The sequence below is a fragment of the Xyrauchen texanus genome, chromosome 4, assembly GCF_025860055.1.
Source record: "Xyrauchen texanus isolate HMW12.3.18 chromosome 4, RBS_HiC_50CHRs, whole genome shotgun sequence".
Classification (NCBI taxonomy): domain Eukaryota; kingdom Metazoa; phylum Chordata; class Actinopteri; order Cypriniformes; family Catostomidae; genus Xyrauchen; species Xyrauchen texanus.
The window spans coordinates 49,983,279-49,999,641 of record NC_068279.1 but is presented as its reverse complement, the minus strand read 5'-3'; the positions used below and the strand labels follow the sequence as shown (position 1 = coordinate 49,999,641).

At 42.3% G+C, this 16,363-nt stretch overlaps 1 protein-coding gene across 2 annotated transcripts in view; it reads right to left on the bottom strand.

Annotated features, from left to right (window-relative positions):
• Positions 1-8,647: 8,647 nt before the first annotated feature.
• The window catches only part of LOC127639978 (kinesin-like protein KIF1C), a 66,727-nt gene continuing 59,011 nt past the window's right edge, over positions 8,648-16,363 (bottom strand). For both annotated transcript variants that reach the window (XM_052122341.1, XM_052122346.1), the window contains exon 24: positions 8,648-11,104. In XM_052122341.1, the coding sequence (XP_051978301.1) occupies positions 10,187-11,104 (918 nt within the window). In that variant the 3' untranslated portion in view covers positions 8,648-10,186. The remainder of the gene's footprint in view (positions 11,105-16,363) is intronic.

Below are 16,363 nucleotides of genomic sequence, written 5' to 3'. Positions count from 1 at the left end.
CAAGTAAACTGTTTCTGTTGAAACTAACTACCATTCAAAAAATTCAATTAAATAATTTAAGACAAAATGTAACAACCACCATACAACATGTATGTTGATGGGGGGAAAAACCCATGTAAACATACCTTTTAATAAACTCTCAGGAAACAAAGATCAATTTAAGGAAGCAGCACTTTTATATGTTTCAACATTAAAACTTGCAGGAATGAAGAGATATGGTCCACAGGGCAGACTGCCATACAATAGGGCAGACACTCACTCTGGGCACATTGATCTGTGTATGTTTGCTGGGGCCTAATATACCTGCACATAATAGCCAATTACTAACAGGTGTGATGGAATCACAAGAGAGTGAAAATCCTAAAAGGGCCAGGCTCTAATATCTTCATTGCCACACTGACAAAGAATGGCCTCTAAAACGGTGTTCCTAAGTCTAAAGTATATACAGCCTGGCCATTTACAAGAATTTGTGTGCATATAAAAGATAACCACTTCATAGAAACTATTAACGGGCAGGTCAAGGAATCTGAAGAATTGTTGATCATTTCGATGAAGATTTATAGTAAGCTTAAGTCTCCTACTTCACCAGTTGTCCCAAATTACCTCTATTCACCTTATCTCACTGTCCATCTACATAGCTGTCTTTATTTATCAGTGCCCTGGTTCCATATGGCACACTACATTACCACACATCATTGCACAAACCTTCCTATCGCCACCCAAAATATAAACACACACACACACACACACACACACACACACACACACAAACTTAATGATACTAAAAATACTTTGTGCAAAATATAATTTCTTAGGTTTTTCTTTTGATTTTGGGGTGTAATATGACCTGGATATATTCTAGATAGGTTACATGAGAATAATACATTAGCATTTGATTGTACTGGAGTGCCAACTCGGAATAACGGGATACTGTATGCTGCACAGCTCTGGGCTGCTATGACCTTTGAGAAATCAACTGTCTATTTATATCTCCAGAAGATGATGTCATAAAGAAGTCTATCTGTAAAAACAAGGACATATCTGGAACACAACAGTCTATCGGACAGTAAATAATACCAAGGTAATGCCAAGGTTGAACATTAACATCAGAGACCTATAGCTGTATAAAACAATTTAACAGACCAATGCACATGCATATACACTCCACACACACACACACACAAATGAGTAAAAGAGGATTTGTACAGCCTTCAGGAGGAACTGTGGTGAGTGATCAAGTTTAACCGTAAGAAAAAGTGCCAACAAATAAATCAGCGCAGCAGAACCAGAACTGTACACAATCAGAAAGAGCATTCACACACACACAAACTGCATAGCATAAACTATAGACATTTGTATTATTATTATTTGTTGATATATGTAATGCAAATAAAAATAAAAAAAACACCTTCTTCCCTTCCGATACAGATGTAACATACTTTTTAAAGAGCAGAGGACAAAGATCACATAAGTCAAGTTAAATTATACTCACTACATAATGCATGGTATAAACCCATATCCATTTCAAAAGAGATTTCTGAGAGCTCATTAATATATATATATTTTTTCAATCTTTAACTGAATATTCACACTGGATCTTCTTTTCTTACACAGTAGATACATCTGCTATGTTAATCAAATGTTCAGAGGATATTTTATCATTGCTTGCATGCATGCATGCACACATGCATGATTGTAGCCTTCATATATCAAATAAACTCACTATTATTTTATGCTAAGAGCATCTAAACATAAAAGTCATATGCAATGTAATCACATTACAATACACAGAAAGAACTCAGTTACTGTTTTTTTGTTTGTTTGTTTGTTTGCTTGCTGCGCTCAAATCTCAGTATACCCATGTAGCCACCTCCATGCACCTCTCTCTGCTCTGTAAGACTGCACTCGTTTCATTGAATTTGACATGGAAGAATGTGACCTTGTGTTTCAAAAAATTTCAACACGCTTAACCTAGAATGCCCCACGCTGCTGCTACATTTGCAAATACACAATGCATTACATTTATTATTTCAATGAATACATTGTTGCATCACTGCCATGCATCCCTCTCTTATCTAAGAGGAAATCGCAAACAATCCAATGCTGCTGCTGTCAATCCACTTTAAACACAATGGCTACGGTTACATGCATTATTGCAATAATCTGAGTAGGCCTATAAGGAATAATCAGATTTGCTTTTATGATTTGGGCAAACCTCTTCAATCCCGTTTACATTCTACTTGCCAATTCTGTGATTATTTGCTGAGATGTGTGGTTTTTATATCGTTTTTTAATTAATAAAAAAAAAAAAAAAAAAAAAAAATAGCTAATCAATTAATATTTTTTTTAAGAATTAAAACAAATTCAACCACAATATTTAACTACAGCTTGTCATAAGGAAAATGAGTCAGTCAGTTTGTGAATCTTTCTGAACAATTTATTAAAATCGTTCCAATTCAGACTGCCAGTGTTGGGGAGTAGCTATCTACATGACAGCTGCTTTTAAAACAGGGTAGCTTTTCCAGAAGCGAACTTCTTTTTCCAGCAAGTAGCGGTGTAGCGTGACCAAACTCTACATCGTGTTGGTCAGATTATTTAGCCTTCGTTATTGCGTAGAAGCCACACTTTTACATCCGACGATCTGGCAGCATATTGCTGTCTGATGATCAGAATCAGGTAGCATTGTCGTCTTCCTCTTTTGTAATGGCAGATCACAAACAAAAATAGGGAATTGCCGCCATCTACTGAGAGCTTATTACAGCACACTTGGATAAGAGATTGTCTGATGGTTATGTAAAGCGAGCAACCGCAGTTTGTTTACCTTTACAAGATGTATAGGGACAGGTAAATCTGAAAACAATAAAACACCATTTTTCTATGAAACAAAGAATGTTTCAGACACTTTGTTCTTAATAGATCACACAACAGCATATTTACCTTTTCTATTTTAAATAAAATAATTCAAAAAGTTATTATTGCCTTTTGAGGGATTTTGTATCTGTTCTGAATATGTTTATTTCGCTTCTCATCATCTGTGCGTTATTGGGAGCAGCAAGTGAATTGGGGCTGTAGATTTTGCAAATGGTGCAAGGAACTGCAGTTTCACATGAAGCGGAGAAGGATGTGCATCTTCTGCTTAGTCACTGCGGTCAAGCCAGCCGCGGTTTGCAATTTCACGGTCAATCCAGCCATAACTAAAATCCGTATGAACACCTATTATTAGAATTACGGTAACTTGCGCGAGGAACAGAAAGACAATAGGCTTGTTTTTTTTTTTTATTGAACTATAGCATATACAAACAGCATGGCAACAATCAATAGGCTTGTTTGAGATGAGCAAAATCTGCGCAGAACCGATCACCGGTGATCAGCGCGTAATGCATGCCGGTTAGAAATGTGTCCGAGAGCAGTCCGCCTTGCTCTGATGTCATGCTGACGTATGTCAAAAAAGGCGCACGTGTCGGATTCTGCAGTCGCGCGCAGTTGCTCTCCACCGACTGCGCTGATCAAAAGCATGATGGGAAACGACTTGCTGACGACACAACTTAATGCTCATTGGCTGCGATTGTCAGCTGATATTTTTTTCCCTTAATTCTAAGAAGTCCATTACCTATAGCCTAATACTATTTACTTTTTCTATAGTACTTTATTAGTAATTAGTACATGTGCTTTATTTATCCTTTTATTTTTATTTTCTTGGTTTTAAGTCCTGTTTGTTGTAATTTTCTCTTTATTGTATTGTATGCTTGTGTTAATTTTGTACATTGACATTTTTGTACCACATTATTCCATTAAATAAATTAGTCAATCCATCAATACATGCATACATACATCTAATGTGACGGTTTTACAATTAGGCCTCATGTTTGTGTGTTTTTATCTGATATCTTTATCTGGGTATGTCTTATTCCTGGAGTGCAGTAAACCCACACATGCATGCTAATTTCTTAATTTAGAATGTGTTTTTGTTTCATATTATTTTTGAATAATAATTTGCTGTATACACTTTTCCTAATCATTAAACATGAAACTCAAACTTACATTAAGGTGACAAACAATTGTGTAATATATTTATATAGAATATTTTTCATGTAAAAAGGGGATAGTTCACCCAAATATTTTTTTTTTCTTTGGGTAAACTATCCCTTAAGTAGGATACACATCATTAGGTTAATCAGCTGTGCCATATCCCACTCTGAAATGTTTAACCCATAATTAGGGATAACAATGTAAACAGCATCTGTATGCTCAACATTTCTCATTATGGCTTTGATTATAAGAGGCACCCACAAAGTTAACAATTGTAGCAAGATGGAGAATGTGTTATTAACACTATCAGACTCCCAGGGAGCAATAACATTAACAGTAAGCAAAGAAATTGCTGAGACAATAAAGAATGGTGAGGAAAAAAAAAAAAAAATTTGGATGCTTGATGATGGAATTAATTTTATTTTATTGATTTAAATTCCTTTTACAGATAAAAAATATGCAGCATATATAATGCAACAAGTGAGAAATGCAGAACAGAAACAAGGTAAGGCATTTTAAGTAATGAGCACTGTTCACTTTCGGTGATTCTCCTCATCATAACCATCTTCGTGTAAAAACAGTGGTATTTCAATTGCATCCACTTCGTCTGCGATAAAGAACGCGAACGCGATCTCTTCCATTGCTGACGTTTGCAGTCCACAACACAGCGAGATTCAGGAAGTGTCCGGCTTGCCTGCAATTTTTTCACTCCTCCCCTCACTGCAGCCGCCTACTCTCACCTACATTTCAGGCGAGGCAAGGCGCATCTCAAACAAGCCTATACTTTCTGACTCTAAAGGTGCGTACACACTGCCAGTGGCCCCAAAAATAACCAACTGCAGAACCATACGTCATAGCAGTGTGACCGCAGAACCATACGTCATAGCAGTGTGAGGACGACAGCGCCAGCCTAACCGTCTGATGCCGGAAGTGGGCGGGGTAGCAGTCTAATGCCGGAAGTGGGCGGGGTTGCAGTCTGATGCCGGAAGTGGACGGAGTTCATGTTTAACTATGGCGGAGCACACGGTAGAACAAGGAAAAGAAGGTAAAAAGAAGTTATATCTTTGATGGATGCAACATACTTAACGTTATGCAAAACGGCTCTAAGTATTTTGTAAGTTAATATTCAACAATACTATTGATCTGTCATTGACACCATTATATGAGAACTGAACTGGACGATAACATCACTGTTTTCTCCAGAATGGCTATATAGATGAATTAACAGAATTAATAACTTTTTTACAACAGAAATTAATCAACACTGAACTTACTTAAGCTGGATTATGACACTATTTTTTTCTAGATCTACAGAGACAAACTTTGTTGCATAATTTTCCTATTATCCCTGTAAAGCTGCTTTGAAACAACCTGTATTGTAAAAAGTGCTATATAATAAATGTGACTTAGTGAGAATTGTGACGAAGGCACTTGATCACGTATTGTTATTTTACAGTTGGATTGTATCACTTTGTTAGGTTACATATTCATGGTTTGTGATTTAATTTGTTGTTGGCGTTGTATTTTATGGCATTTGTTAAATTTTCTGACCATGAGAATTGCATTAATTGTATTTTATTTCACCTATAGAACCACATAACGATTCAGAGAGGTTCAGCGCTACCACCTTTGGAGCAATGCACAACATGCTGCAGAAATTTTCACTGCCATTTTTGTGATAGCATTATCTTTAAACCGACAAGATAGGACAAATTGAATTATCACATTAAAATCCACTTTAAAAAGGCTGTTGTTCATGGAGGTATGAACATCTGGAGTTATTTTTTAATATACAGTAGCAATAGATATTATTTTACATTTATGCATTTGGCAGACGCTTTAATCCAAAGCGATTTACATTGCATTTCAATGTACACATATTTAATAGTAGTCCCTTTGGAATTAGATGGTTTTCTGCATGATTTAGCCATAAAATATTTATTTATCTTCATTAACGTCTAAAGGTTACACAAACAATGCACACTGAAACTTAAGCTAACAAAACACAAACAATTATATATTTGTGTATATATATATATAGTCCAACAAAATTATAACATGATATATATATCATGTTATAATGATATTTCATATCTATGAATGCATTCCATTAAACATTTAAACACACAACAGGGATAAGTTTGAGTAGGGTTGGAGTTACACTCTGAAACACAGGAACTGAGTGTTTCCTTTTTTTCCCCATTTCAAATATCACATTTCTGCAGACATTTACATTTAGCTGACGCTTTTATCCAAAGCAACTTACAATTGCTATATATGTCAGAGGTCGCACGCCTCTGGAGCAACTAGGGGTTAAGTGTCTTGCTCAGGGACACATTGGTGTCTCACAGTGGATTCAAACCGGGTCTCTCACACCAAAGGCATGTGTCTTATCCATTGCGCCACACCACCGCCACAATTCTCAGGAGAGATGTTTTTCATAATCATTTAGATGTATGTAAAGGGAAGCTGCTGTCCACTACCACTAGTGCAACATTTACTCTCCCAGGGGTCGCGACCATGCAACCGACTACTGGGACCCCATCAGCTACCAGCACTCTATATAATATGCCACCGACTACTGGGACCCCATCAGCTACCAGCACTCTATATAACATGCCACCGACTACTGGGACCCCATCAGCTACCAGAACAGCATTTAACGTGCCAGGCAGGGTTCGTGCACGGCCTGTTATTAAACAGAAACGCCCAATGTGCAGTACCCTCATGAATAAAAAAAATATAAAAAAACATATTGACCGTAAACACACAAATCAACCAATTCAGGACATTAATTATTATGTATTTTTATTTAATTACTATTATTTATTTGGAGCAGGTACAGCTAGTGTGTGATTCTTTTGATATTTCAAAAGATGATTTGAGGAAAAAAAACTATTTTTGTTTTTTCAGTCCATCATATAATTGTTGTGTTCTATGAAAAAAATTGTTGGTTGAGTATTAAAAAATATTTTCAATTAAATCAAATGTTCAAACGCTCAAGCTTTGTTTTCATTGTATTTTTTTGTTTTAAGCTTTGTTAAATTTATATTGTTAATCATTTGACTCAACAAAACAAATGGATAAAGTATCATTTTAACTTTTAAAAAAACTATTAATATTTGTTAATAGTAGTATATTGTCTTTTGTTGGACAAAACATAATTCTTATCTTTTATACTATTTGAGAATTGAGATATATATATATATATCTATTTCAATTAAATCGTTTTTAAAAAAGTATTTATAATAACGTTGTTTTAAACTAAAACGTTCCAAATCGCGGAAGTAGCGCAATGCCATGCCGCGCCCACTTCCGGCATCAGACGGTTAGGCTGGCGCTGGCGTCCTCACACTGCTATGACGTATGGTTCTGCGGTTCTGCAGTTAGACCGTTCCCACTACTGGTTGCCTAGTAACGTAAATGACATTCACGGATGTCATTCCATTGCTCTTGACAGCAAATCGCTTTTCTTGGCGCTAAAAACAAACATTTTGGAGGGAAAAGACTAATATAAATGGAATCAGTACATAAAATGCTTTATATCAAAGATGAATGAGAAACAAGGCATGCTCTTTGCCATAGCGGCTGTTTATCTGCGGCGAAAACGCAAATGCCGGTCTGTCTGGGTCCACAATCCCAGAAAGAGGCCCTATTTTTCTCATCAAGCCAGACAACTTTCATAATTATGGTTATTAGCTCAGCCCAACAGGAAGTTGGCCATTTTTTTATATTGCGGTGTCTGAATTTTTTTATTTGAACTTCCTATCGGATTTATGAGACTGTCACCACATTTAGACAACATTATGGCAACACATTGAAGATGCAAAATTGTGAACAGGTTTTTCGCCTCTAATGCCTCGCCATAGCAACACTGTTCAATAAATATATATTTATTGAACAGTGTTGCTATGGCGAGGCATTAGAGGCGAAAAACCTGTTCACAATTTAGCATATCATTATCAAGTTGGATATGAATGACACTTACAATAAAAGATCCTTGGAAGAATGTTTAAGTTGTTGTATCATCTATAATGCAGTAAACTAAGGATAAACAGCCCCCAACTAAAAAAAAAAAAACTTTAAAATTATACAGCTAAATTACATAAAGTACAAAATTGCAAAGTTCAAACATTAATAAGATCATAAACATCCCAAAAGACATCTTCTGAATGTCTTATTGACATCTGAGACATACTTATTGACATACGTGTTGCACATGAGCAAACAACGTAAAAAATACATCTTCCAGTAAACACACACAAAGTAGGTCTGGGTGATGTACAAGTGCTATCAGGATACTAATCACTTTGGACAATTTAAGAGAGCATAAAACGTGATGTCATCCATAACAACAAGGTCAACTTCGTCTTACTCTTACATTACGTTTTCCTTAGTAAAACGTGCTCTTAGCAGTTTTGTGAATAGCTTATAAGCAAAAACTCTTAACTAGGAACTCTTTGGAGAACTCCTAGTGGTAAGATCAAAATCATTTGTGAATATGGGCCATGTTGTTCATATTTCATTTTATAAAGTAGTCACCTTAGGACATAACAGTTGTGCATTCCATATAAAGCAATTACAACACACAAAGAATACTTATGGTAAACTTGTAAGATTCTTTTATTATTCATTTTTTAGTTGCAGATCATTGTCAGGTAAGAACTTACAAGTAGTCAAAATGGGAATAACACCATGTCCAAACCAGGCACGATGCAATTGTTCCATCTACAAAGGTAGTAGAATGCTGAGCAATGAAACAAAAATCACAGCCTATCTGAAAATATCTGATGTTTAATAGAGCTATGTGGAGTGGGAATTTGGAATAATGAGATTTCATTGTGGTACTACACATTGAGATAAGACAAATAGAACCCCAGCAAATTTGTTGTTGCGGGTGGTTAGGTTAAAAGTTCCAATTATAGGTGCATTCACTGTGCCAGGAATTGCAACATTGGAGGTTTTTAAGTCAACTACAGTACCCAACTGTATCATGAAGCAGATCACGTGACCGGCACTGTCTGCACTCTCATTGGAAGTCCTCTACTTCACGCCATTGCTCAGCTGCATAAAGTTAAACTTGGTTCAACTTTGTCGCATCAGCAACCGTCACTGCCGCTCATGTTGGTTATCAAATGAAACTCGCTCACATCACTGAATGACTTCCAGACGCTTTTCCACTTAAAACCACTGTCAGAGTGAATGCACCTTAACATGGAAGTGAGAGGATTTAGCATTTTTCGCTTTATCATGTTTCACCTGGTTAACAGACAAAGTGAGGGTACCTCAAAAAAATAAAATAATATATAAGGCACTGCCACCCACATTATTTGTACTTAACTATAAAGTAAGTCTTGTCCTAGAATTATCTATCACATTTCTTTTGTTAAAAATCTCCAAACAATAAAATTGTCAACCAAGGAAACAAAAAAAACCCAGGATGCAAGAAGAATAAAAATTCAGAAATTAATATCATGATAGAAAAAGTGGGGAAAATGTCAAATTATAAAAAATGGCAGCACCCAAAGCAGTATTTCCAAATTCTTTGGTTTTTCAGCAGGCACAGTGTGAAATAATCTAAAATCCAGCACAACTTTCAAAATTTACAGACTTTTAAAGGTCATTACATACATTTTCCATTACATTGTGCATTATAAAGTACAAATGAATCCAATTCCAATATATAACCTACAAATGGATATATATACATCTGAAAAACAAAACAGATATGTGCACACATAAACATATCACTCATAAAGCACTGTAGGTGCAGGTATGAAACTGCAATATGTTCATAGAAATTCAGGCGCATTAAATATTTTACCGTACAAACCGTACAAAACATTGTTGCATGTTATTGCACCAAGAAGTTTCTGTAAAAATGGTTCTCCCTTCATGTTACTTCAACATTTTTGATATAAAACCGTTCTACAACAAACCATAACAAAACATAAGATAAAAAATGGTTGTTGTTGGCCGAGAAATACATCAGTGGGATGGGAAATTCCAAGGTTTCTCTGAATCTGATCCAAGAACAACAGCAGAAAATTAATCACATACCGCCAAGTGATACACTGGCTCCCATGAACTGCCCTTTACAACACCTTGGACTCCACAGATCATCCACTGATTAGCCACCTCTGGGGAAGCAATTAAATCAGGTCTCCATTGGGGTGCTACATTCTGGGGTAGAAGATGGATTGGGATTGCTTTCAAACCCAATTTGGGTAATTTCTGGGGTGTTGTCCTGCAAATAAGGGGGCTGGTAGTGGTTGTACTGTGCGTTGGGGTGTCTGTAGAGACCTTGCCTGCTTTGGTGTTGGTTGTAGTTCAATTGAGAACCATCTCCAACAGACTGGTCAGAACCAAAATTTGGATTGTACCAAGTGTACCTTGCTCTACCCTGCTTGCGCTGTCCTTGGATCGCCCCAACATCCTTATGCTCAACGTTCCCAGCCTGCTCATTGGTCAAATAACCATCAAATGGGTTCCGTCCTCTGTTTCGTGGTCGCTGCCTGTTGCCTCGGTTACCATAGCCTCTGTTGCCATGATTGCGGCGTTGTTGGTAATGATTGTTGGGCCATTGGCCCTTGTTTGGAGGAGGCAAAGACTCGAAAGTGTGAACCGAATCAGTATTGGAGGATATTTGACCAGTTGCATCCTTTAAACTTTCGGCACTGCCTTGGTTTGTGGACGGGCCCCAGAAAAAGCCCCTATGTTGGGGGTTATTCTTAAAGGGGAACTGTAGCCTTCTCTCTTGAGGAGGTAAGAACCGTCCAGTGCCAGGCAAGAAAGGCCCATTGGGGTAGCGAGGGGGTTGAGAATTGAAAGATGGATTTGGAAAGCGACCTGAAGCAGAGCTGGATGGGATGTTCTGAGAGTGTCCTGATGGAGGGGTGTAAAGGGAATTGTTTGGCTGATTGCCGGTTCCTTTGCGACGTTTGGGGTCGTGGAACTTCTCTGGGTACTGCCAGCGGTGGCGACCACGTTGATAACCTGAATCCTCATCACGTCTGTTGCCTTGTGCTGTCGGGTCATCACCTCTGGCATCCAACCCAATTTCATCATCTTCTTCCTGAAATAAAAATGAGATATTCTTTGAGAAATCCCCAACTCGACTTAAAGTGCACCAAGTAATTTTTTTCGGTTATGTCTCGCTTGCCGAACAAGATAGTGGTCTTGGACTTTCTACTGACACCTAATGGCATGGATGCAGAATCACACAAAAGCCAATGTAGAACTATCCTATTCATAGGTATATTTGCCACCCAAGAGTAAATAATTCTGCAACCAAATGAGGCCAAGTTCCTGAAACCAAGTTTTCAGCTAGTCTCAGAGTCAGAGCTAGACTTTTGACAATCTGCAAATGTTTTTTTTCAACTTTGCAGTTTATTCTTGCCAAGAACGGATATTAGTTTTATATGGGGACGAGGGGTAATTAAATAATTACCAGAGCTTCTCCGTGATTTTAATCCTGTACGAATCGGTATCTGTAATTTTTCCAGACTTTTACGGACTGCACATTCCTGTGCCGGTAAAGATTACAGCATCTTTTACAATCTATAAAATGAACAGTAACAATAACCCCAGGTTATATTAATACAATGCAAATTGATATTTAGCTTTAAGTAAGGAGGCACTCCTGAATGCTGTTTTTTCCCAATTGTAACTGAAGCAGACCTCAAAGATGCAATATGAAAACATCAAGAAAATGCAAACTACTAATTTATTCAGCAGTAGCTAACTAGCATATGCATAACTCTATACATAAAAGACCCTGTGGCAGCGGGGGCGTGGTCAAGCGCCCGTCCGGGAGAGGAAAGCGTTAAGGGCGCTTACACCTGAGCTAAATTATGCCTAACACCTGTCTCTAATTCCAGTGAGCACGAGGAGAGCGGCATAAAAACAGAGCCTCCAGACAGGGAGAGGAAAAAAGGAAAGAGAGCAGACCCAGCGTTTGTGTGTTCGTGTATTTGTGTATATAAAACATAATTAAAAGAGAGACGTACCTTGAGAGGAAGACCTGTTTCCTGTCCTCCTTCACTAGTCTAGTGCTACACTGGTGCCGAAACCCAGGAAATTATGGAGCAAAGTCGCCCCATAGAGTCCTCCCAGCTGGCAGAAGTCCTCCAATCCCTCGCGACGCTGCACCAAGGCCACCAGCAATCCCTGCTTGAGCTCCGGCAGGACCAAGATCGCCGGTTTTTTGAGATCATGCGGGCTCAGGCAGAGGACCGGCTCGCCATCCGGAGCCTCCTCAGCCAGGAGACGGAGCCGGCCACAGCCGCGACCCCGGACAGCCGCGCTACGCTACCCCCGCCCACGTTACAGAAAATGGGGGCAGCAGATGATCCTGAGGCCTTCCTCGACTTGTTCGAGCGGACGGCCGAAATCTGGGGCTGGCCGCCCGAACAGTGGGCAGCCCGTCTAATTCCTCTCCTGTCCGGGGAAGCTCAACTCGCGGCACAACAACTGCCGGCGAAAAATCTCCTGGCTTACACTGACCTGAAGAGGGCCATTCTGCAACGGGTCGGTCGGAGCCCGGAAGAGAATCGCCAGCTCTTCCGGGGCATGAAGCTGGAGAAGTCCGATCGCCCGTTCGCGTTTGCCCAACGGCTCCGGGACGCCTGTCGGCGCTGGCTGCTCGCGGGGACCACGACGTCGAGGGAGTGATCGACCAGGTGGTACTGGAACAGTTCGTTCAACGGCTGCCTCGGAAGACGGCGGGGTGGGTCCAGTGCCATCGCCCGGCGTCGTTGGAGGAAGCTGTTCGGCTAGCGGAGGACCACTTGGCGGCGATCCCGAGGGCGGACGAGCCCTCTTCTTCTCTCTCTCTCTCCCTTCCCTTGTATCTGCCCATGCCCTCGCCCCTCCCCTGTGTTTTCTCCTTCTGTTCTCTCCCCAGGGCCCGTTACTGCCCCGCGCAGGAGTGGAGGCTTCCAGAGACCTGCTCCCCGGCCGTGGGAGAATGCGTCCTCCCATTCCCCGTCTTTCAGCCGCTCTCCTCCTCAGGTGGGGGCACCCGCCAGCACAAGTGCGGCCGCAACGCCTGGGCCGGCCTGTTGGAGGTGCGGAGACCCGGGCCACTTCCGGGATCAGTGTCCGCTGATGGAGGTGGGGACGGTGGTGCGGGTCTCCGACGTCCCGCAGGCTGCCCCCTGTCGGGCTGGAGCATACCGGATTCCGGTAAGGATCAGGGGGGGTATTTACCAAGCTTTGCTGGATACCGGCTGCAATCAGACCACCATCCAACGCTTGGTTCAACCCGGGGCTTTGGGTTTATCTAAACTGGTGAGGGTGAGGTGTGTGCATGGGGATGTGCACAAATATCCCATGGTGACGTTGGCAATTATATTTAGGGGAAAAAAACATAGTGTGGAGGCAGCGGTTAGTTCCCGCCTCACCCATCCGCTAATCTTGGGTACTGATTGGTCGAATTTTAAAGATATATTAGAGGGTATTTGTGCGGATGGGTCCTGCATAAAGAGGTATGCAGTGTGCGATGCTCTGGCAGGGGAGGCGGAGCCGGGACCGTCCTCGGCTGCCCGGAATGACGAGGAAAGGGGCGAGGTGGCCGCCCCTCCTCTCAGGGAATTCCCTGAAGGGGACTTTCCTCTAGAGCAGTCGCGGGACGAAACTCTTAAACATGCTTTTGACCAAGTGAGAGTGATTGATGGTCAACAGCTCCGGCCGGGCATCGCCATTGCATACCCATACTTTGCGTTGGTTAAAGACCGGTTATATAGAGTGACGCAGGACGCTCAAACAAAGGAGGAAGTGACACAATTATTGGTTCCACGAAGCCGCCGGGAAATGGTTTTCCAGGCGGCTCACTACAATCCTATGGCCGGTCACCTAGGGGAACGGAAAACACTTCTCCGTCTAATAGCCCGTTTCTATTGGCCGGGCATTGGCGGTGACGTCCGCAGGTGGTGTGCGGCGTGCCGTGAATGTCAGCTGGTAAACCCACCGGCCACCCCAAAAGCGCCATTGCGCCCTCTACCATTAATCGAGGTCCCCTTCGAGAGAATTGGGATGGACCTCGTCGGGCCATTAGAACGGTCAGCACGCGGACATCGCCGTGTTAGTCCTAGTGGATTACGGCGACACGATATCCGGAAGCAGTGCCTCTGAGCAACATCTCTGCACGTAGTGTTGCAGGGGCACTCTTCAAGATAATCTCCCGGTGGGGATTCCGAGGAAATCCTCACCGATCAAGGCACGACTTTTATGTCACGAACACTTCGCGAACTTTACGAGCTCTTGGGCATCAAATCGATTCGCACTAGCGTTTACCACCCGCAGACAGATGGCCTAGTGGAACGATTTAATAAAACGCTCAAGAACATGATTCAGTAAATTCGTACACGAGGACGCTAGAAATTGGGATAAGTGGCTAGACCCCCTGTTGTTTGCAGTACGAGAGGTCCCACAAGCCTCCACCGGGTTCTCCCCATTTGAGCTGCTGTACGGGCGACGCCCCCGCGGTGTCCTTGACGTCATCCGCGAAGCGTGGGAGGAGGGACCTTCTAATAGTAAAAATGAAATTCAGTTCGTTCTCGATCTTAGAGCAAAACTCCACACACTGGGGCGATTAACACAGGAAAATTTGCTCCAAGCTCAAGAACGCCAACGCCGGCTGTATGACAGGGGTGCTCGGCTACGGGAATTTGCAACGGGAAATAAGGTACTTGTATTACTCCCAACATCGAGCTCTAAATTACTCGCCAAGTGGCAAGGACCCTTTGAGGTCACACGACGAGTCGGGGATCTCGATTATGCGGTTAAACGTACCGATAGAGGGGGCGCACGTCAAATTTATCACCTCAACCTCCTGAAATTATGGAAGGAGGAGGCAGCCTCTGTGACGTTGGCCACGGTAGTTCCGGAGAGGGCGGAGCTCGGGCCGGAGGTAAACAAAAACTACAATCTCAACACTCCGGTTACTTGTGGAGACCAACTCTCACCGCGACAGCTCACAGAGGTTTCTGAATTACAAAAGGAATTTACGGATGTGTTTTCCCCTCTACCGGGCCGTACAAACATCATACAGCACCACATCGAGACCGAGCCGGGCGCGGTGGTGCGTTGCCGCCCCTATCGCTTACCCGAACATAAAAAGAAAATAGTACGGGAAGAATTAGATGCGATGCTTGATATGGGCGTAATAGAGGAATCCCACAGTGATTGGTCCAGCCCGGTTGTTCTTGTTCCCAAGAGTGATGGGTCTATTCGATTCTGTGTGGATTACAGAAAAGTCAACGCGGTGTCTAAATTTGACGCGTACCCAATGCCCCGTGTTGATGAACTGCTCGATCGGTTAGGCACTGCTCGATTTTATTCGACCTTGGATTTAACAAAGGGTTATTGGCAGATCCCCTTGACACCAATGTCCCGTGAGAAAACAGCCTTCACTACGCCGTTTGGGTTACACCAATTTGTGACGCTTCCTTTCGGTTTGTTTGGGGCGCCGGCCACGTTTCAGCGACTCATGGATCGGATCCTCAGACTGCACACCGCGTACGCCGCTGCCTATTTAGATGATATTATCATTTATAGCAATGATTGGCAGCGGCACATGCAACATCTGAGGGCCGTCCTGAGGTCGCTGCGGCGGGCGGGGCTCACGGCAAACCCTAAGAAGTGCGTGATTGGGCGTGTGGAGGTACGGTATCTGGGGTTCCACTTGGGTCATGGCCAGGTGCGGCCCCAAATTGATAAGACCGCGGCGATTGCGACTTGCCCTAGACCGAAGACCAAAAAGGGGGTGAGGCAGTTCCTGGGGCTGGCTGGCTATTATAGAAGGTTTGTGCCTAATTATTCGGACGTCACCAGCCCGCTGACTGACCTCACTAAAAAGGGGGCTCCAGATCCGGTTCAATGGTCGGAGCAGTGTCAACAGGCGTTTATGCAGGTTAAAGCCGCACTTTGTGGGGGCCGCTTCTTCATGCACCTGACTTCTCTCTCCTTTTATTTTGCAGACGGACGCTTCAGACAGAGGGCTGGGGGCCGTACTCGCAGGTGGTGGAGGGGAGGAGCCCAGTGCTGTACATTAGCCGTAAGCTCTCCTTAAGGGAGACTAAGTACAGCACTGTGGAGAAGGAGTGTTTGGCCATCAAGTGGGCGGTCCTCACCCTCCGGTATTACCTGCTGGGGCGGGCCTTCACCCTCTGCTCGGATCACGCCCCACTCCAGTGGCTCCACCGCATGAAGTATACTAACGCCCGGATCACCCGTTGGTATCTGGCTCTCCAGCCCTTTAAATTCAAGGTGGTCCACAGACCGGGGGTGCAGATGGCTGTCGCCGACTTTCTCTCCAGGAATGGGGGGGGAG